The 26845-nt window shown below is 35.5% G+C and overlaps 4 protein-coding genes and 1 non-coding gene across 5 annotated transcripts in view; all 5 read right to left on the bottom strand.

Annotated features, from left to right (window-relative positions):
• Nucleotides 1-19418, bottom strand: part of LOC135804295 (zinc finger protein 70-like) — a 62999-nt gene extending 43581 nt beyond the window's left edge. The window contains exon 1 of the mRNA XM_065318119.1: nt 18828-19418. Within this exon, the coding sequence (XP_065174191.1) occupies nt 18828-19049 (222 nt within the window). The 5' untranslated portion in view covers nt 19050-19418. The remainder of the gene's footprint in view (nt 1-18827) is intronic.
• The window catches only part of LOC135804128 (pancreatic triacylglycerol lipase-like), a 115708-nt gene that overhangs the window by 69011 nt on the left and 19852 nt on the right, over nt 1-26845 (bottom strand). The gene's annotated exons all lie outside the window — the stretch shown is intronic.
• TRNAC-GCA (transfer RNA cysteine (anticodon GCA)) lies at nt 20384-20455 on the bottom strand. Its single transcript has one exon. It is a non-coding gene; the product is annotated as a tRNA-Cys (tRNA).
• Nucleotides 20986-22871, bottom strand: Bap60 (Brahma-associated protein 60). The gene is made up of 3 exons (XM_065299171.1): nt 22580-22871; nt 22072-22517; nt 20986-22015 (listed from the first exon to the last, which is right to left on the bottom strand). Exons 1-3 carry the CDS (start codon nt 22697-22699, stop codon nt 21079-21081), a joined length of 1503 nt encoding a protein of 500 aa, XP_065155243.1. The 5' UTR covers nt 22700-22871; the 3' UTR covers nt 20986-21078.
• LOC135804366 (uncharacterized) lies at nt 23704-26726 on the bottom strand. Its single transcript, XM_065318231.1, has 2 exons — nt 26492-26726; nt 23704-26349 (listed from the first exon to the last, which is right to left on the bottom strand). The coding sequence occupies exon 2, from the start codon at nt 26327-26329 to the stop codon at nt 25073-25075; it is 1257 nt and encodes a 418-aa protein (XP_065174303.1). The 5' UTR covers nt 26330-26349; nt 26492-26726; the 3' UTR covers nt 23704-25072.

Genomic DNA, 26845 nt, shown 5'->3' with positions numbered 1-26845 from the left:
ATCCGTTGGCACGTTTACCTCCTCCTCTCTTCCTTCTTGCGGATGATGCCATTATCGTTACGATTATGATTATTGCCTGTGTTTGCCATGTTTGCGCGAACGTGCGCGCCGTTTTTGCACGTGCGCACTTTGTACTAATCTTAATAAAACATGCACTACACTCACACACATTTCACTTCACCCAACTCGAAGTAAAACGGAGATAGCGCATAAATACAGCGATCGTGAGTAGTAAAAAGTGATTGTGCACGTGCTCAACACACGCGTAAATAAAAATCCACACCAACATACAGTGTGTCATAAATTTTCTCAAAAAATATTTGGATGTGTGAAATGTGTGATAAAGTGAATGTATTTTATAATAAAGTGTAGTTTGTACTTTTAACAAGTACGTTAAAATTGCTTACATGGATGAAAACGTTGATAATTAAATTACTTTCAAAACGTGAATGCTCACAATTGCGCACGAATGCATTCGAATCTTTATATTTTGATTTCTATTGCAATTCGTAGAGGTTTGAGGTTATGTGTGCCCGGCGAAGCGGCGCGACGCAAAAAACCGCCGCGCGCGCCCTAAAAAAGCTCAAAGCGCGCACGAGCGAAGAAATCGAAGCGCGGATTCAACGTATTCACGATAAATGAAAAGCAAGAGCTCTAAAAGAGCGCGGCACGAGAAGAAATGCTTGAGTGAGTGCTTTGGCTAGAGTTCCGAGTATAGTAGCGCCGTGCCGCGAGGCGTAATGAAGCGTGCAGGCTTGTGCGCGCTTTTATTTCTTCTTCGGCCGCGCCGCTGCGTCGCTCTTCGTACTTAATAAAGTCGGCATTTTTATGTAATTCGTGTCATGCGATGCGCGCGCCCGGTGCGCCTTTACGACTCGATTATTTTCCGCGAGACGCAAGCCGACCGGTCGATAAAAGTTTCATAAGTGTGCTTCGATTATTACTACAATGTCGGATTATTTTCAGTGACGGATCAATAACAAAAGTAAGAAATTTATAGAAAAATTGTTAAAACTGTCAATATAAGAAGGAAAAATTAAATTATTATGTATTTTGGCCAGTTTTATATAATTTTACTTAAATTTCAGGTTAAAAAAGTTTTAAAAAATCATAAAAACTCAAAAATTGACAAAAATATTAATTTTTTTTCAATTTGAACAAATATTTCAGTAAATATTTAAAAAACTGATTGTATTTTCAGAAAAATATAATATGCAGATAACTATTTTATCACATTAAATGATTTTTTAATTTTTTTTGCAAAAAAAATAATTTTTTTATTTTTCCTAAATCCGGTACTGATAAAAACCCATAAAATTCATACGAAATGAACACATCACTTTATATTCGTTTTGAGTCAATTTTGTCAATGGCTGCGTATTTTTCCCCTTTGCGGCGCAAACTTAATTAACATTTGCTTGCATCGACTTTTAAAATTGCCTCGTCACAATTTGCATACTGTAATAATATTCTCTTCAAGCGATAACAATCTGTTCAATACTTTAAAGATGCTTGCAAACTTCAAAAACAAGTATTTCAGCCTCAATATACTGAAATATAAAATTTTCGTTTTTTTTTCGTTTTGAAAATATGATTACCTACAAAACATCAATTCGATACCGTTTTGTGCAAAATATTAGCATTTTGCATTCGCGATGCGAATGAGGATCACGATCGCCGACCACAAGAAGATCAGTAAGAAAAGCTCGCGTTTACGGTACTACACACGCGTTTATGGGCGTTGTACGCGCGACCGACGCGAGTAATTTATAATGATTTATCGCGGCGAATTAAAAATTTCGTGCCGCAGCTCAAGTCGAATGCAAACTCGGGCATCGACTGGATGGACATTTGCGGTCGGCGCGTTTAGTTCTGGTTTAGATTTCCATTTGTTTGTCAATTTATACCGAATGTTACACAAAATAATCTTAAAAATCAAAAAAAAAACTTTTAAAGAGCTTTTTGAGCTTTTTTTTTAATTTTAAATCAATTTAAACAAAAATATTATTAATTTTATAATAATAATTAATGTAATGATCCTGTATATTAAACCTAAAGCATTTTGTTAATTTTTTTAATCATTGCCAGAAAAAATTGACGTTTATTTATGATCGTTTCGCACTTTACGAGCCGTCGCTTTATTTACACTCGCGCACTTGACTCGACGCTTTAGAGTTTAGACACGAAAAGCATAAGAACTAGACGCCAATCTAACGTAACCCAAATTTTATCATACACAAACACATTCACACCAAAGGCGATCATTACACATGTAATTCAACGCGTCCAAACGCAAAAGAAGCTCAACAAGATCAACAAGTACCAGAAGCAAGGAAGAAGTATAATTTGCGCGACAATCAGTGCGCGACCAAATGTCATCACCGACCAACACACGTTTTAGACGCCTCAAAAGAAAATCTATTTAATTAATGTCCTTATACACTCAATAGAAGAATGTCAACATAATTTATTAATGCAAAAACTTTTAAAACATCAAAAATTTAATTTATAGCTTTATTTATAACTAAATAGTTTCATTAATGATTATATTCTGCGTTTTTTCTTTTGGAGACTTTAATGCTTGACGAGATTATAAAGCGACGAACCCGACCCGAAATGCCCGCTTATATAATTTCTGATTTAATTCTTAATTTAATCGATTACAGTTCTATTTCCAAGCTAATCGAGCGATAAATTATGCCGCCGAGGTAAAGCACCGCTGCAAATTAAGCGAAACTCGAGCTAATAAAAAGTAACAGCACTTCAGCGTCCTCCAGAATTCAGAAGAAAGATAAAAACCGCATCGGAGAAAAAAACTGATTTAATTTGAGAGGAAGACGGATTTGCATAAATTAATTACGCTTGGAGCTATGTCAACATAAATATTTACATACAATGTGTTTAAAGTATAAAATTTTTTATTATAAAGTTTATTAGTTTAGTTTTTGATTTTTGATATTTTTGATACTTTGAACACATTGTATATTAAATCCCATTAGCCACGCCATCGATTAACATATTATCCTACGTCGAGGATGAGGATGGTCATCCGGCGCGTCTCTCCGATTGCTTTTAATTCTCCTGGCTCGCTTTTGATCTTTCAATTTCGTCGAAATAATTTATAGATATTTACATTTTATTTATAGTAAGTTAATGGACCGTTATCGCGTCGCGTTTGTTCGCGCTGCGCGGAGAATACCGCGTGTTCACAAGGAGCATAATGCCATCATCGTTAAATAAATAAATAAATAACCATACGATATTATATTGTGATATTCGAATTATGAATTGTGAACAGCCGTTAGACTCAAGTTATTGAATTTGTGAGTTTATTAAGATGTCAATATTACAAAAGCTCTAAACGTTAAGTTCAAGTGGAAATAAAAATGAAGAGCTTTTGAGCTTTTTGGACCATTTACAATTAAAATATTTTTTTATTATAAATTAATTTTATTTATGAGTTTTTTGGAAAATAAATTTATTTTTGAGCTTTTTTGAAAGCTCTCCTCGATGAACTTTTTTGATTTTCAACTTTTTTAAATTTATTAATGATTTTTTTGTTCAAAATTTATTTTGAGCTTTTTTTAAAGCTCTAAAATCATTTCTAAAAGCTCTAAAGCTCTTTTCTCATAATTTTCAAAAATATCTATTCTCTAATTTTGTTTTTGCTGTAAATTTACCTCCAGAAACCAGGCCACTTGTATTTCCATCATCAACCTCTAAAATTGAAGATGTCTTCAGATATTAAACTAGCAATTTGCACAATTGCCGCAATTCTCAAACGCAATCGATCAATCGGCATCGCAATGCGTGCCCCATCGAGTTTATGGCCCGTAATCGTATTGCCTGTTATTCCAGGCGGATGCGCGCGCAACAAAAAGACATCGATGTCGACACGCGGCAGGAAATTGGCCACATTCAGCGCGCCCAGAAGTCGCTCACTGGCTGCCTCGCGATTGAATGTTAATGAATCTAATATCTATTAAATCCGCTCGACGCGCGCGCGCGCACCAAGTAAACGCAAGAAAATCAAATCAAATCGCCGCGTATGCAACAGCGCAACATCGACCTCAGGATGCCAGCCAATTCAAGCAGTGAAGCAAAGTGAAGTGAAGGAAGAAGAAGCGACACTAACGAAGACAAAGTCGAGCGCATAAAGTAAAACACATAAAGTGCCAGGCGAGGTAAAGTGCCAACAACATTACCGCCGACGTGCGCCAGCATCCGCTCGAGACACTCAGCAGGACACCAGCGACAGGATGTGCTCTTGATATTTTTATTTGCCGATGGCTTTTATTGCATTAAATCTTAATCAAGAAAGGAGAGAAAATCGTAAAAATAAGTTGTTTTGGAAAAACATTTGTAATTGAGCTTTCTCTATATTTAGAATTTTGTGATAAACGTCGCAAAATGAGCTTTTAAAAGCTCTAAAAGCCCTCAAACATAAAATTTATAATTTTGTGTTTATTTTAAACATCGCAAAAGTAATTTCTCCTTGTAAAATTAGCAAAATATCTCTTAGAAAGTGAATTTTTTAAAAATCATGTTAAAATTCCGAAAATTTTTCCGTTTAGATGAAAGTAATTCGCAAATATTTTGTTAGTTAATTTCAATTTCTACCATTGCGATTTATCTAATAGCATCTCTCGAGTTGTTTCCAGAAGTCCAAAATCGTGTAACGCACCGACATTTACATTAGTCCCGACCATTCGCATGCAAATCGTCGGAGAATTTCGTCCGAGAACCGCTAAATCGCTCGATAAATCGACAAATTTACAACCAGCATCAACATTTATCGAACCGCCACCAGCCATATTTAATCGTACTTAAACATAGTTGATATGTTTATGCTAATTGTGTCTATAAGTTTGAATTTAGTGAAATTTCTACAAATATTTAAAAATTAACTAAAATTTCGCGATTTTTTTTTGTAAAATTCGCAAAATTTAAGTTTTTCTGAGTTTTTTGCGTTTATATTTATTTGTAAATGTATTATATGATTGACTTTGTAATCATTGTAGTGTTTAACATGCACCACAAGTATTTTCCTCGCATGGCGGCGCGTGTAAACACCGTTTTACGCCGATTTCATGCGTTCGCAGCTTTACGCCTTGTTAATTGGCCGATGCGCCGTGTTCGCGCACGCTTACACCGACAATTTAATGGTTTCGCGCACTGGCGACGCAGACCGCATCATTTTCCTCGTTCCTCACGCCGCGCCGCCGACAAGAACAAGAGCAAGAACAATCGATGTAAATCATCTTTAAATGAGCGCCACAAAGTCAGCAGGGCTTCCATTCGCGCTCTCCTGACAAAACCGACAATCAACTATAACTAGAACCGCACTAGCGACTACCAGTTGGCTGTGAAGCTGATTTGAGGAGGAAAAAATCTTGTTAAATGCCGGAAAATCATAAATAACACCTTGGATTATTACGGTGCGGAGCTAAGTTATGGCTTAATTTCGCCTGTAAGCTTTAAAAATGAGCGTGGGTTAGTGGCCTGTTCTGCGCGCGGCGTTAAAGTCACTTTTTAATAAGATTAAAAGAAATTAAGGTGAGGAATATACGAGTTAATAAATTGTAGAGTGGACAACGTCGGAATTTATCATTTCCAGGATGTGTCGCGGTTTCTAATGATCTGTAATGTTAGTGGGAACAGTTTTTTTGAGTTTTTGCAAAGTTTTTGCTTTTTTTTGCTAAAATTTTCATTTTTTCGCTAAAATTTTGCAGTTTTATATTAAACATGTTAATTATTTATTAAAAATTAAATTTTATGCTATAAAATGTAATATATTTTAACATAATCAATATATTTTTGCTAAAATTGTTGATTTTATTGGTAAAAATTCCATTTTTGCTAAAATTTTTTGCAAAAATCAAAAAAATGATTACAAAATTGTATAATCAAGTTATTAATGAATCCAAGCAGTTTCCACGCATACCTAGTTCCGACTGAGGTAGTGACTTCAGTAATGAATTGTTTGCTAAAATTGATGTTTTTCGCGGTTTTTCAAGTTTTTTTTGCAATTTTTCAAAATAATTTTTAATATTTGCGTAACAAGAAAATAAATACGTGTTTGGTATTACTATATTTATAATCAAGATCCATTCATTATTACAATATTTTGATTCCCATAGTTTAAAAATACTCAAAATAATTGTTTATCTTGACTTTTCAAATTAATAATTACGTTAGAAAAGCCACCTGCTGACAAAAATTTGTCACCTTCGTACCGCACCATTAATATCCCTGTTCCTCTAAGTTCTTTTGATACATTACATTTTTATCCCTCTTCTTCTTTTAATTTCTTACATAAGCACGCACTATTTGTCTAATTCGTACGTGATTTTCGTGGCGCGTCGTGTCGCTCATTACTCAACGCGGCCGCCGTTACTAATCGCCGGAGAATTTTTAACATTTCCCTGAATGTGCTGGACACTCAAGTTCTTCACTTCACTTGGGCCTGCATGTACCTAGGAATCGAAAGGACTCGTCGCGAGCGGCTCGTAAATAGAAATTAGAGACACGTACTCTATAAGGCACTACAAGTCCAAAGTCAACTCCAGCTGGAGAGAGGCGCGAGCCAAGTCTTCTTTCTGTGCTCTCTGTGTACGAATGGTGATGCACTACGCACGTACTACTGGTAATCGTACATCATTCGAGCACACATGCGGCGCGCGCAAAAACCGCTCAGCTACAAATTGCCATCGAAACGACGAGAAATCACGTACGAAATCGACGCTCGGGCGATTCGAAGATGTGGTGTTCATTCAACACTTTTCACTTTGATTTTGTTATTAATTGCTTTACACGTTTACATTTTCTTGAAAAACGCAGTGTAAGTTATTCATCATGGTGATATTTGTTGGTTGAGAAGTGAAAAAATTTGAAAATTAATTGAATCGCACTGAATTCAATTGAATTAAATCCACAATAAAATTATGAATTGTGTGATTTATTCATTAGGTTTCACTTTCACTAGATATCATAATATTCATGAGCTGCAAGGTCCCACAAGGTTGCTGCGCTCGCGTATGGCTTTGTTTTGCATTCACACACCTTCATAATTCTCATAATATGTTTTCATTGGTGTACTTTTACTTATAAAGTATACAATTATAAATAAATTTTAGTTTTATGTATGAATAAAGTGTATTAAGAGTAAAATTTTTGCAAGAAATTATATTTTTAGAAAATTATCAATAACTTTAAAAGTAACAATATTACAATAAACAAATTTAGCAAGTCTTTAGAGAATATAATTTTCCATATTTTCGCCAATTTTGAAGGATATCACATTAAGGATTCGTCTTTTACAGTAGTTTTTGTTTGGAGACTTCAATGCTTTTGTAAAAGCAAGCGACAAACCCGGGAAATTTTTATTTTTTAATTGGTTTTTAATCATATTATTAAAGAATATCAATTAGTAATGCATAATTATGCTCATAATAAATAAATTAAAACATTATTTTCAAAGAAAAACCATTAATTTGTCAAATTAACAAGGAAAATAGCAAAAGTTGCAAAAATTTCAAGTTTCTTCTTAAATTAAACTTTAAAAATACAAAAAACCTAATTTCTTGTATTAAACTACAAAAAATTTAAAGATTTTTCCCTTTTCCTTATCACTGAACATGTTGGCTACCTTTCAGATGCATGTAACTTAACGGAAACCGTCTTTCACGTCCGCGAAGAACATTCACAAATGTAATGTGTGTGTACTTGCTGGTTGTTCGGATGCAAGGATAGCTGAATGCTTGGCTGGTTTGGGATCGATGGCGTTATTGATATTCTCGGATGCGAGTTTCCTCGACATTGGAAAAGATCTCTCGCTGGCCGGCGCGATCGCATATCGGCTCGCTGCGTATCAGATTCGCGGCGGTCACCTGCGCGCACCATCCGCCTTTCTTCGGCTGCGAGCGCCGAAAATAAAAAGCGCGGCGAATGTAAAATGGAGTGCGCGAATAAGTAGTGCATGTGCGATCGCGCGCGCGCGCCGCGAGAAGACAAACATGTTCATGTACGAGCGCGCGGCCGGCCAAACATGCCCTCCGGAGATGTGCTTCGTTCGCAGCCAACGCAGGCATGCTTATCCGATCGACCGCGACTCATTTTCACAATCTAATAACACACCAAGTGTTATAAAAGCATCCACAATACATTTATCTACTAATATTTTCCAGTGACTTCAATGATTGCATATTAAGAACAAGGCACGAACCCAAAAATTTTATTTTTTTAGGAATTTTAGTTTTGTAATTTTGAGGTTAATATTGAAACACTCGGTGTACGGAGAAAGATGTGGTGATGCTGCGAGATGCCGGACGAGACCACTCCTGAAATTGCTTCGTACTTACACGTTCGAAACACTTTAAACTGTAATAACTAGGTGCGCGCTCGTCTCGGGCGTACGCGAGCTTGCGTATTCCGGCCGAAGAAGGAAGAGCGCACGAAACGCTCCCGCTGTTACACTAATAACACTCTCTTATCGCACGTTTCGTTGCGAGCAAACTAGATCGAGATTTGAGGCTCGCTTTTTGGGTAGAGAGATACCAGTAGGTACAAGAAACCTCAAAGAACATTAGTTGTTATTATCTTAAACAAAATTAATGTTGGAAACTTATCTTAGAAGTAAGTTTTAAACAAGAATGAAAAACAGGTGAAATTTTTTACTTTTAACAATAAAATTGTTTATAACTTTTAAAGTAATGAAGATATTAACAAATATTTTACTGTAGAGGATATATAACTTAATAAGGAATGTTTTTACAAAATTTGAGGAAAATTGGTTTAAAATTCGCTGAGTTATTTGCATTTTTATTTGGAGACTTCAATGCGTCCGAGGCAAATAGCATAGTTTTTTAAATATATCTCAGAAAATAATAAAGTTACAACAATAAAATTTAACACATATATAAAGGCAATGAAACATATTACTTTCTGAAAAAAGTAGGTTAATTAAGTATGAAATTAACTAATTAGAAGCATTTTTCTTTAAAAACTTCAATTCGTCCAAAAACAAGCGAGAAACTCAAATAAAAATACAAAATACTCATAATTCTGTTTTCCAGTCAATGTATCAAATGAAACAGTCACTTAAACCAATCTAATACTAAATAATAAAGCGTCTAATGCAATTATCCTGCCGTTAATCCTTATTTAAATAATGGTAATGCGTGTAAATGCACAAAGCTCAACCAACACTTCAACCGTAATCTAAATTTTTCTTATCGCTGCTCAATGCGCTGGGCGTCTCAATTGCAAAACATTCCGTTCGTCCTTCGCTTTTTCTAATTTTAGCTCAAACAGGAAAAGTCGATCTCGGCGCTCACGCAGCGGCGACACATCGGCGCGCATTTACATAATATCCACGATACACATCGCGCAAGTCACCGCCGTAAGTTATGTGCCGTTAGGAATGCGCGTCGAGTGCGAAACCGGCAAAAAATCCCTCCTGACGCGCGCCAAGCCACAACTGCACACACAACACATCACCAGCATGCAAACGTAACGAAAGAAATTAGATCTCCTGGAATTACACGCGGTAATAAAGCAATAACATTTATTACCCACCGAAGTTGAATCCTGCATTTAAGTCGGCTTAAGCCGCGCTTAAAAGACCAAGCGTTTAATAAAGTACACAAGCGCCAAACACATCCTAGATATTAATTCTGCTTTTAGCGCTGCTGCTCCTGCATCTGCAGGTAGGCGCATAGATCTATAACTAGATGATGAAAGAAATGCGCAGCGCAGAGACTGCGGAAGGCCGCTCCTCGGTGTGCCCGCATGCGCGAGCAACCTCGGAAAGGTCGCGCCGCAGCGGTGGGTCCTTACTGGTTTACAACTGCACTCGATTCCGGCGCGCAGCGCACCTTCATGTACTCTTCGCGCGTGTTAATCGCAGCATCGCGGCGTGCACTTATTTGTGCACTTGCCGACCGCCGCTAGAAAGGAGCGAGGAACGCGCGCACGTTCCCTACGTGCACACCGAAGAAGAGCAACAACACAAAAACGTTCAGGTTCTATCTACATGTATGGACAATGCGAGCAATTCGAGCAATCCAAGCAGCATCAACAGTTAGGTGAGTTTTATAACCGGAAATGGAAGTATTTGGAGTTGGAAAGAAATATTCCGGGTAAATATTAAAACGCACAACAAAAAACATTAAACTGGACATTCATAAAACTAATTGAGTATTTGTAGTAAAGCTTCATTACTGTACTTTCTTGGGAGACTTTAATGCGCGCAATTAGTCACAACAGGTAAAATTACTCATAAGGTAGAAAGTTATTAAGTTAAAGGAAAGAAATTAAAGCAGTGTATAAAGAAATATTTGAGGTATAATTCTGTAAATTTTCAAACTATTTTCTTGGTAAAATAATTATTTATAAGGAATTTTGTTTAAAGATTTTAATATTTTACTAACAAGCGACGAACCCAGATTAAAAGTCAAATATCTTCAAAACTACTTCTTCAAATCAAACCAAATTTCAAACATAAATAAAGCAGTTTATTATCTGTAAATATACCAAAGATTTGTTGTAAATAATAGTGATTACTATGTTTTTTCAAGAGAAATCCAGAAAACTATTCATTACAGTTTTTCACGTTGAATTCTTGTGTTTCTTGTTACATTTACAATGACAACGCCTTAACATATCATTATTTAGTCATTTGCCTTGCAACATTTCTTTGGCATTTAATTAAACAATCAATTTTTACTATGCCTTCCTATAAACCTAATTTTTTGACAATTTGAATCAGTTTTACGTCCTGCAATTATCCGAAACAACAAAACCAGCGCTCGCGCGCGCGCGCGCGCCATTAATTATTTAATTGCGGATGCGTCAACTTCGGAGCGTTTACAACACAGAGTATCATTAGCGCTTAACCCAGCTTCCTCATCTCGTCTTTTCCTAAACTTCCTGCCAGTTTGATGTCATCAAATTCGGTTTTATTTCGTGCCTTAAATAAGTGGCACGAGCGCACCAACTTTTTACCTCAGCTGTAAATGTAGATAATTTTCGTTGGGTACGGATGCCGGGTGCCGGATGCTGATGAGCGTGTGCCAACACTAGTCTTTCACTCTGCATTAGAGTATCGGAGTGATTAGAGCGATTAGTGAAATGAGATTACGACGAGAGCCGCAATGCCGAAGACAAACCCGCCGTAAATCAGCGCGCGATGGGCTAATTAACGACGAATAAATTGCCCGTCATTAGTGGCATCATGCCCAACAAGCAATTAGTTGGCCAGCAGTTTTTTTACGTGCCTGCACAAAGCATTCCGCATCGATACAAACATCAACAGATCGTTTTAATTAAGCGCAAACGTTAAAAACGCACTCGGGAAGTTTTCACATTTCAGAATTAATTAGAAAAACGTTTAGAGGATATTTTTCAATCATTTTTGAAAAATTTGTTTAATATATGTGCGAGTATGATGCGGAGTAAAATGATTTATATTTTTATTTACGCGCATCATCATCTCGCGTCGACTTTTTTGCTTCCGCACGCGTTTCTATTTCGTCTCGGTTTCGTCCCGTATGTGTTTTTTTTTTCTCGGTGACGGACGAGCGATTCTAGATTACTTTCGAATGATGCTAAGATGTGATCCCAAAAAAAGTCCAACGCAGATAGCCGTATTTATTACGCGTAATTTCACGACGTAAAAAATTTAATCGCCGAGAAAAAATCTAATCCTAAGTAATAATATGAGCATGAACCACATGCGCGGCGCGGACACGTGGCCAAAATTACAAACAAAAACTGAACGAGAAAATGAAATCAAATAAAAATAAGTAATGTGTAATGTACGCTCGTTAAAGATAAAGATATTCTTTTTACGAGTTGTAATTATTTGAGTTTAATTTTATTTAAATTGTTCGACGCGTAGAGAGAAGAAAATTAAGCAAAGAAAAAGCAACAGAAACTGACTTTCCAATAAAGATAACTAGATGAAATTTGGTATAGATAAGGATTGTAATATTGTTTACTCGCTTTTAAAATTTTGTTATTGTAGAGTGAATAGTTTTTGAATTATTAGCAAAAAAAATGAAATAATAAATTTTAAAAATGGAATGCGCGCATTAAAGTCTCCAATAAAAAACTAACAGAAACTGATTTTCCATTTAAGATATCGCTATGAAATTTTGTAAAGATAAGCATCATAATATTGTTGATAAATGATTAAAATTTGATTATTGCAAAGTAAATAGTTTTTGAGTTATTAGAGAAAAATTAAAAATAATTGGAATGCGCGCATTGCAGTCAACCAAAACAAAATTAATTATAAAAGTTGTGTCCTTTAAGTTATCTTCCTAAAAGTTGGTACATACATAAACAAGGATATTTATTATATATCACTAAAATTATAGCGTTATAACTTAAATATTTTGTAAGTTATAACTAAAAATGTAAAAAATATATTACAAAATTTATATCCTTTAACTCTCATAAATGTTTTCTAAATCTTCACAATTTTAATTTAATAAAAGTAAAAGTGATCTGCATTAACTAACTCAACAACTCTTCATCGTTTATTTGTGAGAAATGATCACGAGAGTGAATTTAAATCACCGCTTGTGAATTGTGATCTCCGCGATCATTGTGCGCATCCATAATCGCGCGATGAAGCATTCTTCGCAAGCGTGTGAAAACCGCGTCACTTGCACTCGAGTGTAACTTGACACCCAACCGAAGAACTAACAAGACTGATTCTCCGCATCTATTCTTCACATTACTCTCGCATTACTCGTTAATCAATCGAAAGAGAGAGTGAATTGACTTGCTTGTTGTCTTTGGCGTTTAAAAGTGTGAAAAAAGCCTCGAACCTGAGCCGTCGATGGAACGTGCGCAGCGCATTGTTAATAACAATCGAAATCGAAAGCACCGCAAGCGAGCACAATTAAACAATGCGCGCAAACTTAAACGACTCCTGCCACAGGAGTAACTCCTGCTTTAACAAGGAGTAACTGGTAACATCTTCATGTGTTGTGTATAATGAGATGTAATAACAATCAAATAAAGACGCAATCAAGTGGCAATACCATTAATAACTGGATAAATGCTGAAAATGTAACTGAGATTTAAAAGTAAAAGGATGATTGTGTGTGCTGTGAATTATTATCGGTAAATTATGCGCAATAAAAGTAAGAGCGAAACAAATAAAACGCCAAACAAAGCTCCCGAAGATCACAAAGACTCACACATTACAAGAGGTGAAATGTGATCATCGCACACACCATTCAGGTGGGTATAACAATGCGATAGATGCATCATCAGCACAATGGCAAACGAAGGTGAAATTATGGAAATTACATTGATCCCAAAGATCAACAAACGCTCCATAACGTCAAATTAACGTCAAAATAAATGATATGAGAGTATTGAAGACTTTTACTTATAGAATCAAGGGTAGTGTGTGTATTTATACATAATTTTTGTTTGAATTACAAAGTTTTTTGTTAATAACACAGGAACTATCAAAGATAAAATAGTTTTCTAAACGGAAATTGATTGACAAATATATTGTTCATGAATTTATGTAAAAGTAATTATGATTCAATTATTATAAAAATAGTTATAAATAAATAAAGTTGAATTTTGAACCAAAAAAAATAGAAATATAAAAAAGTAGTTTATAACTTTTAATAGGGATCTTCAATTAATAAAATTAAAATATGAGAAGATGCAGAATTTAATACTAATTCAACTTGTGAAAAAATAAATTTTATTAATTGATTAATATGCCTGTAATTAATTAATATTTATCACTATTTTTCAAGTTTTGTAAAATAAAATTTGTGACAATTATTGGTTTTTAATTAATTTTAATTAATTACTGGAAAACTAAATATTCTACAATTTATTTCTTTGACAAAAAATATTACCAATTAAATTTCCTATCAGAATATGAAAGAATTTTATTAATACCTTTAATAAATAAAAAGTTATAAACAATTAAACGACACTTTTCAAAAAAATTCTAAAATTTATTTCGAACTATTATCATAATCTTATCATTGCTATATAAAATAAAATTACAATGTTTTTTAATGCCGTAATCAATTTTCAATAAAGATGTTTCCATCTCCAAGATTCCCAGTCATAAATTTCAGTTATTATCGAATTTTATATCGACGCGTATTAAATTTATATTTTGATGTGGCTTCAATTAATTCGACATAAAACGAGACAACTTTTTCGGATTTGTTTCTCATGCCATCGAGTGTCCTATAAGTTGTTTTTTTATTATTTTTATTTAGATTTACGACCGCAACCGACCGGTAAAGATCTACGAGTATTTCACCGGCCGCACGATTTAATTCCAAACTTCCAATCTGAATCTCAAATATCTATGTAATCAACTAAAAAAAAGATTTAAATTTTTCTGCTTTTGGGAGCGAAATTTCGCTCGACATCAAAATTTCCAAGTGAAATTTGAACATGTTGGACATTTCTGGGATCGGCATGTTAAACATCTTCGACTGGTCGACTCTGCGACATGCTTGAATAAATTTAATCCACTTGCTATGTTCCCACGATTTTTTCTGAGTTGAAGTTGAAATTTAGAAAAAATTAAATGTTTTTATTTATTTTTTTATTTGCATTGGTTTAATTGTTAATTATTCCAGGGGAAATCAATACAATAAATCAAGCTGATTAATCGATGCGCGTATCGATTGGGTTGGAGCGCGTGCGGTCGAAGTGATTAATTTCGCATCAAACATGTGTTTCATCAAAGCGCCATCAATCGCGCGGCGCTCGAATAAATCACTTTTATGCGATCGCGCACGCGCAGCTAAACATTGCGTCTATAAAAGTAATCGTCGATCGATTAACTTCACCTGCAACTTTAACTCCAGGCCGATCGACACGTGTTGCTTAGTGATACAATTTTTTCCTTCTTTTTTTAATTTTTCTTCCAATAGTATTATTAAATATTTAATATTAAATCTTAATTAGTTAAAAGTAGTTAATTTCTGAGGTTTTGAGTCTTGCTTTGGTTAATTAACTTGTTTATTTCTTCGTATTCTATGGAAAAATCAAGACCATTTTACGATTGACTGCGAGATATTAAAATCGAATAAAACGGCTATAAACGCGGACGCAAACACGCGGAAAATTGTCATTCGGGGACGCGATTCGTAGCAAATCAAATGAAATTTATCGATGTGTAATTATAAAGCAACTATCTATAAAATATCATATAATAAAGACGTAAACTTTGAGTTTTATTTCATTAAAATGCTGCTAATGTAAGTTATGCTTTTTATGTCAGAAATAGGTATAACTGAGTTTATAAAATGATAAAATCTTGAATTAACTAGTAAGTAGATCCTGATTAATATGATAAATGTGAAGATGTGAATGTATTTGTTTATTTGTGACGCTTTCAAGCAAAAACCATTGAAATAATTTTAATAAATTGTGTGAAAATTATTTTGCGCGCATTGAAGTCTCCAAACAAAAATCAACAGTAAAAGATGTTCTAAAGGTGGAATTAACTCCAATTTTTGGTGAACTAATGCTATATTTATACTTTATTAATCCCTAAATTTCAATCATTTTTAATTGTTTACTTTTTAATTGGTGAACAAAAGTTTAACCAAAATCATATTTAGCGCATTAAAATCACCGAAAGAAAATTGACTGTAAAATTCGTATCCTTTGAAAAATCATTCTGAAATTTCGTAAAACTATAAAATGAAGTTTTCTTTAATAGTGGTAAAAATTTCGACTTAGTAACTTTAATCATCTCTGCGTTATTCCCCAAAAATCACCAATATCCAACTCATCTCATCAAAATCCCCACATAAAAACCACTTTAAACAAAAATCCCACCACAATCAATCACAAAAAATTTCCAAAGATATAAACAAATCAATTCTCCAACACCTTACATAAAAATAACAATAATTATTCTTGGTGTTTTCCTGCAAAGTAATTCAATTACGCCGCAGCACACAAAAGCGGAATAATCGCAGCGTAAACGCTCGAATCAATGATACTGCAATCAATAACGCAAAGTAAGAGGTATCGATTTGAGCGCATTAGACTCGATCCATGAATAGCGCGCTGGGTGCATGGTCGAGTTGGTTAAATAAGAAAGGAGCGCGCGGTGGCAATGGCCACAAGCTACCGGACCAACGCTCCGCCGAGCGAACGCTTTAATCATCTAATACTCGTCGGCGGCAAAGAATGCGCCTTCGCGAAAATGCACCTCGCGAACGCGTGCCATTAGAGCATACTTTCTCTAATATAATCTTTTCTGCGCCGAAAGCGGCTGCAAGGATTTGAATGCGTGAATGTGAATTCGCGCCATGAATGGCGTGAATGTGCTGATTAGAATCGATCGATATCTCAGCACTTAAAATTTTCAAAAATTAAAAAAAAATGATTTTTTTCTTTTCTACTTTTAAACATCAGTTTTTCACGATTTTTAAACACAAAAAGTGTTTAAAATACTTTAGTCACGAGTTTTAGTCACGGGTCATTGATTAAACGCAAAAAACTGCAAGTAAAGTATTGCAGACAGAAATTCCATAAAACAGGAAGTTATTACTTATTAAATATTACCGCGACCAGTTTACCTCCCAGCAATTAAAACAAGTATGAAATAATCAACGCGCAAAGTCGTCGTGTTGGCAAGTTGCCATCGTAAATAAACTTTTATCCCGGCGAATATGATTCATGTCGCTCGAGTATCGATCTGTTTCGATCTCGTTCGTTCGGCTATTCTGTGTTTCGCTGCTATAGGTAATCAGTCGGCTGGATCTTTGCATAAATGCATGCATGCGGCGGCGTGGCAGCATGTTTTGATTAGCGCACGCCTCCCACTAATTAAAATCTACCTGCGAGCGACCGCGTTGAATAATATCGCTGATTAATGCGTGTGTGCGCCTTCTGTTCAAGCGGAGGAAATCGCCGATCGTATATAAAGTAATTTGTGTAAATCTAGGTAAATGTCACCGAGTTATGCGACACTAGAGTTTTTTTCATTTGATTTTATTTTCATTTCGCTATTTTGTATTTCATTTTTAATGATGTGAATAATTTTGCGTTTTATTGCACTTTTACATAATCGTCAATGCTGGAATATTTTCTAGACCGCTGCGACAATAATATGTTATTTTAATAAAATTAAAATATTAATTGAAAACATGCTAATGACGCAAAACATGCGGATTATGCATGTGTATCGATATTGGTATTTGAAGAAACAACTGTGATTAGCCGTAATTAATCATGTTATTACGGCGTAATTGAGTTAATCTAATAATTATTTAGTTTTTTGTTGGATAAAATGTTTATCCCGCCTCACAGGATTAAAATTTTAATATTTCTGCGTAAATTATGCATTAAAACAATAAATATCTATCGAATTACAAAATTTTCTTTGCAATTTGTTAAAGAATTTAATTTTGGATAAATTTATGAAACATTTATACTTTTATTTTGATTAATTAATTAATAACGATCTAAATTAACTCAAGTTTCAGTTTATTTTGGTCTAAAAATTGATTTTTATTAAAAATGTAGCAAGTTATCACTGAATAGTCAAGAAAACCGGAATATACCAAATACAATATTTATAAAAAGTTATTATAGTGTTGTTATTGAAAATATTGCAATGATAAATCGTGTCACATACAAAAAACTTACAAGAACAAGACCAAAACAAAACAATATTCGAAATAAAGCAGTTTTCAATGCTTTAAACAATTAATTCTTAATTTATTTAATTATCCAATAATTTAAAACTTGAATATTAATATTTCTACCATATTTTGATTCAATTTTCCATTTTTTACGTCAAAATTATCAAAAACAATTTTTAAAAAATTTTTTTTCTTTATTTAAAAAAAAATACTCTTTGTAAATGATTAGATCGTAAATATGCCTATCCTACGCATTTTCAATCAGCACCATAAATCTCAGCTCGCCAGCGATTTGTTGTAAGTCTTCGACGCACACGCTGAGTGCGTGTACGCGCAACCGATTCACGGGTGTTTAGGGCGCGGATTATATAAAACCGCATCATCTCGCCCATCGACATCACCACGTTCTACACTCCGGCATGCTCGATTTTTATTTCCGCGCGGCGACCGAGGAATTACGGCTTCTGTAAAATGCACCAACCTGCCGCCGCGCATCTCTCGGAATATAATAAAAGTGGAATTAACGGCGGCGCGCCGCGCGCGCATAAATCATCCAAGGCGTGCTATCGTAAATCAGCACCCTTTTTACTCCCATTGCGTGTATGCAGCTGAAGATGCTGCTGCAGACGCCGATGACGCCAGCGCAGCAACAACCACAGAAGCCAAATATATCAATATGCAATGCACAAATATGAAAAGCCTTGAATTTGAATATCGTACGCCAATTAGCGCGCGCCGCAATTAATTTCCGATCGCATTTTCCATACATACGCGTGTCGTACAGGAGATATATTTTAATTGCTATTAATTACCCCGGCAACAACTTGTCACAAACAAGTTATTTCGACGCGCATACGCAGCATTTTCACATTAATAATATTTTCAGTACAAATGCTCGAAGATTTAAATTTAAGACTTCCGTTGAGTGAATAACATGAATATTTATTAGCGGTGGCGGTCATACATCATCATCGAATTCAATTTCAGATTTCGAGTAGGAAGAACTTTGAACTGCGCTCTCACGCCAACGAAATGAATATTAATAAGAAAGACACCCTGCTGGTAATGATGTGCTGTTGATAGACAGCGAAATAATGTGAAATATAAAAATTTAAGTGACTTAAGTCATGTTTTTCTTTAGGATTATTACTGATAACTTACATCTTCATCGTCCAAATGTCCGTAAACATCAAGTTTGTCCAATCGGATGGTGCCCTGGAACGGATAGCAGAGCGCGCCTTGCGCGATAGCGCTATTCGACCACACGGACACTTCGAGTTCTTTATTATTGTTATTGTTGTTGTTATTATTCGATGTTGAATTATTATTGTTGTTGCGAATGCACAAACTGAATTCTTGCGGAATTAATACACACGTTTCCATTTTTATTGAAAAGTTTTAAAAGTCACTTAAGTCACTTGCGTCGATTTGACTTAAATTAAGTAATGTTTATTTTTTATTAATTTTTTTATTTCATGATAAACACTATGCACAAATTGTTTTTGGTGTTGGATTTGAAGTTAAGTAAAGTTGACTTAAGTTAAGTTTGTTTACGCGACGTGTATGCGCCCGAATCGCGATCGCGAAGAGAGCAAAGTGAAGAAGCTCCGCTCGCTACCTTGTCGGCGACGGTAGTGTGTGCGCGCTCACTTGATCGTGATCTACTGACCGCAGCCTTGCCGTAACGCACACTCGCGCACACGCGCCGAGAAGAAGAAGACGCGCGCACGCTGCCGCGGCGTGTGGCAGTGAACTAGCATTGACCCTCTCTTGCACACCTTCCGCAACGTGCGTGCTCGCGCTCACTTGACGCGGCGACTTAAGTCACTTGCGTCGACCTGTCTCTGTCTTCTGCGCAGGTTGAGATCACCTGTTACCAGTTCATATGTTCCATAGTAGAGCACATGCACAAGCGTACGGATGGATACAATATCCAATAATTGCGTGCGCCCCCCACTACGCGGCGTTTAAGTCGTAGTTTACTCCACCTTCTTTGGTGAGTGCGCGGCTGTGTAGTTTCATTCATTCGCGAGGAGTTGAAGAGCGTGGTTAGTTGTGCAGCCTGCGGCGTACAAAGCGCTCAGTGAGGTTGTTTTGTTTGCGTGCGCGGCGTCTTTGTTTGGCTGCATGAGTTGAGTTGAGTTGGTGTGCGTTGCGTGGCGAGTGGGAGGCGCGCATTGCTCATGATTGCTTGCGATTTGTTGGCTTTGTGCGCTCGCAAACCAAGCGTAGTGTAAGTAGGTAGTTCACAAGCGTGACACACAAGAGTTTTTGAGTTAAGTCGGCTTGCGGAGATGGAGGCAACGCCTATATACATGGCGCAAAGAGAAATACAGAAATAAATTATATAAAGTTACTTAAGTCATAAATTATAAAAATATTATAAATAAAAATAATTTTAAAGTAAAATGAGTAAAATGTATGAAATATTTTTTAGTATTATTTTTTATGTGTATGTTTAGAGCACTCGGTGGTTAAGTAAGTGATTTGTACCTGGTAAGGCGCGTTTGTGGTTGGTTAAGTAGTATTGAATGCGTGATTTCTATTGGCTGCGAGACTTTTGTAGGTTTCGCCTACTTTACAAGTGCATAAAGTCCTAATATTCATAATAAGTTGGTTTTTGTAATCATCTGGAACAAATATTGTTCATTATTAGTCAAAATAGTAAAATATGTAAGTAAATATTGTAACAAATCAAAAATATAAGACAAAAAGGAAGGGGACACCCGGGTTTGAACCGGGGACCTCTCGATCTGCAGTCGAATGCTCTACCACTGAGCTATATCCCCGATGAGTATTGTTACAAAATCAGACGTATTAAACTTAACCAGGCTTTTTAAAACTACTTTAACTGATAAGATAATACAATAGCATTGACTTAAAATTCAGTATGGAACAACAGCTCCAATTAATCTCTCAGACATACTGCTAGCTCCCTCTTTGTTCGTGAGAGCGAAACTTTTTTATCTCCGGCAATATTTGTTTTTTTTTTCTCTATTTTTTGCGTCTGTTGCCGTTTTGTTGCACTTTGAGAAACAACCGACTTTTCAGTGTGATTTTCTCATTTACCATAACTATAACTGAGTGTTCATACATTAAAACATAAAACCAAACAATATTTACAGCAATTTTTAAATAAAATCAAAAATTACTCAATAAAATCCTTGAAAACCTTCAAATCTTATGTTTTTCTTATAAAAAAATGAAAATTACTTTTATAATCCATAATTTAAAGCAATTGTGTTAGTATAACTTAAAAACATATTTATTTTGTTATAACTTACTACTTGAGGATTCAAATAAGGATTCTTTCTCTTCATTTGTTTGACATTTATCTTCTTGTTTATTTTTTATTCGAAATATTAAAAACCTTACCCTAAATTCACTTAAACCTAACTCGAATATTTTATAATTAATTATTACGAATGCCAAGCGCCTGCTCCAGCTCAGCGCGTTTCTGCTGCACTTTAGTATAGAAATACCTACAAACCGCCTCTTGAGCCCACGGCTGATAGAAGAAGTCCGCCTTGCGTTCCTCCTCTGGATTACCCACCACGTCAGTCATCGCCTTCAAGTCGCGCGTCTGCGACACAATCCACTTGTGTATAAACTGCTGCGGATCCTTGGCAAAACTCAAAAAGAACTCTCTGTTCGTCTTTAACTGATTGATTGTATCCACGGTTTCGTGAATCTTCAAATCCAAGCCCTGAATCTCCTGTTGACTGGCCGTAGACAACAAAAAGTTATTCATCTGAGTCTTGAGAGTATCATCGACTTCCACATCGATATCATAACAAGCAGTTTGTTTGTTATCTGCGCCACCTTCGACGGAAATAACATGATTGATAACGATTGGGTCTGGGGGATGTAGAAGTGGGTTGAGACGTTGTGGAATTTCAGCGAATTTCATGCGATTACAGCCGAAAATTTGCTCCAAGTACTTGTCGCAGACAATGTACTCGCGTTCGTGAGAGTCTTGTAACCTATGCGTTTTGATGTACTGCCATAGAGCGCTGATGATCACCGGGCGTGTTTGTGTATGCACGCCGAGAAGACGAGCAAGGCGCGGATCCAGCTTGAACTGCAGTGGTTGATAGTCCAAGAGAAGTAGAATTGTGCAGCGTACGTTCTTGTCGCCGGGTCGTTTGACTTGAAAACCGTCGGTTTCTTGAGTGCTGAGTGTGCGGTGCCATTCGACAAGGTGATTATCAGGGCCGTAGAGTTCCTTGTCCAGCTCGATGACCAGCGATTTGAAGAAGGAGGAAAACTTGCGTTTTACTTTGTTGGGGTCGTTCTTGGTGTCTTCCAGAAGGCGACCTTCGACTCGTAACTCCCAAGAAGCAAGAGTACTGTAAAATATTAAATTAATTTCTTTTAAACAAGTTTTTTATGTAATTTTTTTTACCCTTCTTGACCAGGTCCTTCAGGTCCATCTGCACTTGGTTCTTTACTTGGATAGAAAGTATTAGAAATGAAAATCCGTAGTTTTCGCTTTTGTTTCATGGGTCTTTTAAGTGCTTCTTGAATATCCAACCTCTTTCTCATGATTGTAGCATCTAGTTTCCTCTCAAAAGCTAGTAAATCCATGTAAGCTTGACTTTCTGGTACTAGGTCCCTTACTTTTTGTGGTAGGATCTTATCAGCTAGTTTTTTCTTCTTTTTGCCGTGCATGTACTCATTGTAATGTCCTTTTTGTTGAATTGGCCCGCCGCGGCGGTCATCTGCCGGCCGTTTGTTGCAAATGGGGCCAGCCCTCATTGGGGAATAGGGTTGTTGAGGTGGTCTTGGCATTAATTGACTACCGCCTGGACCTGGTTGCATGTTTGGTGGTGGTGTAAAACCACTTCTTTGCTGTTGAAAACAAATAACATGAGCGTAAACAAGTTAATCAGGTACAAAATATGTGAGGTTACCATCGGTGCAAACGGCGGTCCGGGATACGATCGTAGTTGGTTCGGAGGCGGCTGATAACGCTGCGGTGGCGGCCCGCCTGATCCCGGGGATGGGCCTGGCCCAGGGAAGCGTTGGGCCATCGTTGATTTCAGGTAGTTTTTAGTTAGAATTTATGAGGTATTCGATACAAGCCTGAGACGACGCGGCAGCCATTAAAATGCTTCGGTTAAGGGAGGAGTGGGAAATTAAGAATTTGCTGTTATGATATAGGCAACCCAACATACAGCTCTTTATACCTGGTATTACATATATTCAATATTGTTGCAAAATTATTAAAACAACTATAATCTTTATTTATATTTATCAAAAATAACATAAAACGTTTAAAATCATGAGTTAGCACAAATTCTAGTCAAATATTTACTTGTTATGATAAAATTATAATTTTGTTCCCAATGAAAGATTTATACACCCAGTTTAATTCCAAGGTCAAATCTAGTAAAAAAAGTTTTTAAAATCAAGAACCTGGAGAAGTGAGAAATTAAGAATTTGCAGTTATAAAGGAGGCAACCCAACATACAGCTCTTTATACCTGGTATTACATATATTCAATATTGTTGCAATATTATTAAAACAACTATAATCTTTATTTATATTTATCAAAAATAACATAAAACGTTTATAATCATGAGTTAGCACACATTCTAGTCAAATATTTAGTTGTTATAATAAAATTATAAGTTTGTTCCCTATGAATGATTTATACAACCAGTTTAATTCCAAGGTCAAATCTAGTAAAAAACTTTTTTAAATCAACAACCTTGGAATTAAACTGGGTGTATAAATCATTCATTGGGAACAAAATTATAATTTTATTATAACAAGTAAATTTTTGACTCGAAATTGTGCTAACTCGTCGTTATAAACGTTTTATGTTATTTTTGGTAAGTTTAAATAAATATTATAGTTGTTTTTATAATATTGCAACAATATTGAATATATGTAGTGCCTGGTGTAAAAACGAAACATGTTAACTCAATATATAAAAATTGTAAATCCAATATTCACGTAAAGTTTATAAATAAATATTTCAAAATATACAATGGATTACGTATTCACAAATGAAAGTAATAATATCAAGAAATTTTGTTTCAGCCAATTGCATCTTCCGATATTTTTTTTATTCAAAAAATTAAATATTCTCTACATATTATAATAGTATCATATAATTCGTTTTGGTAGTTTGTCTCCTCTCATCGCATTACTAAAAAATAATACACAATCTTCTTAAAACTACAGGTTGTTTGTTCAATGTTTCAATCCACTCATACAAAACTTCAACTCGTTTTACCATAATTATCAAATATCTTTGGTTTGTGCACAACGTTTCTTTTGCTCAAAATACAACATGATAAAAACTTAATTACGCCTTAAAACTATGTCATAGAACCGTAGATGATTAAAATGATTGATAAAAACGTATACGCAATAGAATATTTAAGATTACAATACACTTTGTCATTGAAAAATAATTCATAATGATCATAGAGAATTCATAGATATAACAACAGATCAATATGACTCACATGATGTAACACTAATATAAAATATGTTTTCTCAATCTTATTCCTTTCGATACTTTGGCATATGTTTTTGTTTGGTTTCTCATACACACTTTACTTTCACTTATGCTAATATTGGGGTTGTAATGCTATAATGTTCGTAATGTTCATCCTGATTGTGTGATGTGATGTTACAAATTGTTTCAATATTTACATGCATTTTGCCCAGGCTTTTATGTAGTTATCTGCGAATCGCAATAGCAATTCGTCACTAATTTGAGTTTGGGGTGGTGATAATTGTTTCCAAAAACACTAGAGTACTAATCAACTTCTCTGATAAATACTAGAATAAAATGTTGTTTAAAAATCTTGAATCTAAATCACAAAATCACAAATTGTTTTTGTTTGCTTTCGATGTTTGCAATCAAATGTAAATTTAAACGTTTTGAGCACTTATTTTGGAAGATATAACAAATGTTTGTAAATTATTGAAACAAAAAAGTGGATAACTCTTGTTTGAAAGATGTTTTGCTTACAAAATAACAATTTACATAAAATTGCTCATAATCTGCACAAAAATTGAGCATAAAAATTGTTTATTTTTGCTTTTTGAAGCAAAAAATGTAATAAAATAAGTTTCTTTGTAAAAAAGAATAAAAGGTTGAATAACTAGATTAAATTTAGCAAGTAAATCATAAAATAATGCAATTTTTGTTGTTTTTTCCCAATAAAATTCAAATTTTTAGCATAAAATAAACGTATACGTATCTAAACTGTACGTTAATTAGTTTTTACTTACTATTTTTCCCAAATAAATTATAAAAAGACTAAAAATACTTCCAAACAAGAGTCACTCAATCCTAAAAACTTTGGCATTGTCACATTATCTCATAATTGAACAATTCAAATCGAATACGAGTAAAAACCGATCAAAATCTAAAACCTAAACTTTCAGTCACTAATCGAACTGCTATGTCTGATGTCCCCTATCGTCGAATTATGCCTCGTCTTCCTACACCCTTCCTCCAGCTCCAGCCGGGGATTAATGCTGTTCGACAACGCATCGGTTTTCTTAAAATCAATCGTCACATACGGCTTACCCTTGACCGGACTATCTCCGCTCAACGGCCGCGTCTTACTCACGCTCACCGGGCCACAGCCGCTCGGCTCAAGATCCAGCTCGACATAATTCACCTCCTGCGGCTCGTCTATCACAAAATTACCTCCAATCACCCCGTTGATATTCCCACTGGACGGATCATAGCAATCCGCCAGTGCAAGCGCATTCGCGTCGATATTCGCATAACAATGCACATCCTCCAGACAACTCTGACACTCTGGTAACGGTGAGAGTGGAAACTGCGGCAAGATAATCGTCTCCACCACGTTATTTTCATCAATGTCTTCGGTTTCATGCGAGATCTCTTCAATGGTTACAGATTGAAGCAGTGGCTTCACAGGTGTGGTAGTGTTACAAACATTCATGGTATCAATGTTCATATAAACGTTTCTATTCGTGTGAGAGTCACCATTTGGTAGATTAATGTACTGATGACCTACCTCTGTTTGGTTAATGACTTCAGAGTTGAGATAAGCATGTTCAGATGAGTTTTGTCTTACTGTAACAGAATTCCCACTGCTGCTTTTGTTATTGTTGGTTTCCGGATGTGGAATTTGTGGATTTGTAGCGTTAGGTGGCGGAGTTGTTGGGCCATTGCTGGTTATACTCCCTGGGCGACTCAATGGCGGCCTGTTTACAGTTCCATTACTCACAGGATTCAAATATCCTTCAGGTGAGTTGACAGCGCTTCTTCTTTGGACTTCTCTTTGGTTCTGATTGCTTTGTTGCATGTTTAGCAGACTATTCACATCCAGACCTTCTTCACTCATATTTCTCACTTGGATATTATGCTGTAGAAGGTTGAATAATTGCTCAGCTTTCTTGCATTTGAATGCAAATATGCCCTCGCCGGTAGCACAGCGTCTTCCACACTCAAAACTGAAGATTTCACTATCAAATCCATACTTTCGTAGGTTTCTGAGTGACCATGTTGTTGGTTTTTTTGTTCTTTGGTAGAAAATCAACTCAGTGTCGGTGATTTCAATCTGGCCGGGTGAAATAGGCCGGAATTCGTCGTCGACGTTCATCACTTGGAAGATGTTGGGGTGTTGATCATTTATATCTGTTTTACTGCTTGCACAACCCATTTTTTTGTTGGAAAATTTAGCTAGAAATGTAGAAATTGTTTAATGTGTTGTTAGAGACAAATCAAGACAATGAATGTATATTAAATAAACTGTGCGCCAAGTGGTTGCTTGAAGACGATTATTGTAAATTTACATAAATAGTTATTAAGTTAATGCGCTTACTCAATTGTTCGACGAACGGCGCTTCTTTTCAAGATGCAAATGCGTTGGCGCGTGCATTCTGCGTGATTTACGAGTCATTGTGTTCGGGGACGTCTAGTGGCACATGTTTCTTTTTGGTGGTGGATTTATTGTAGTTTGTTTGAGCGTTTGGGACTAGATTATGTTCGCTTTTAATTCGACAACGAGTTTGATGATGACTCCATTTTCATCTCGGCTTATCTGCTTTGTTTTGACAGCTGACAGCTGGCATCTGTCACTTGTAACATCTTCACAATCATTTAAAATTTAATTAATGCAATTTAAATTACTTCTGATTTAATTAGATGTAATATTATTAATACAATAATTACATTT

The sequence above is a fragment of the Atheta coriaria genome, unplaced genomic scaffold (assembly GCF_025399875.1).
Source record: "Atheta coriaria isolate IRGN ID8LTWV9N9 unplaced genomic scaffold, Caltech_Dcor_3.1 hic_scaffold_3_pilon, whole genome shotgun sequence".
Taxonomy (NCBI): domain Eukaryota; kingdom Metazoa; phylum Arthropoda; class Insecta; order Coleoptera; family Staphylinidae; genus Dalotia; species Dalotia coriaria.
This window is presented reverse-complemented; position numbering and strand designations above follow the sequence as displayed.

Bases quoted from the DNA above. Each gene is read 5' to 3' on its own strand.
- Bap60 (XM_065299171.1), bottom strand. From the start codon at position 22,699: ATGGCCCAACGCTTCCCTGGGCCAGGCCCATCCCCGGGATCAGGCGGG. The intron at 22,518-22,579 runs GTAACCTCACAT...TGTTTTCAACAG, and splicing joins GACCGCCGTTTGCACCGATG to CAAAGAAGTGGTTTTACACC. The intron at 22,016-22,071 runs GTAAAAAAAATT...AATATTTTACAG, and splicing joins GAAGGACCTGGTCAAGAAGG to TACTCTTGCTTCTTGGGAGT.
- LOC135804366 (XM_065318231.1), bottom strand. From the start codon at position 26,329: ATGGGTTGTGCAAGCAGTAAAACAGATATAAATGATCAACACCCCAAC.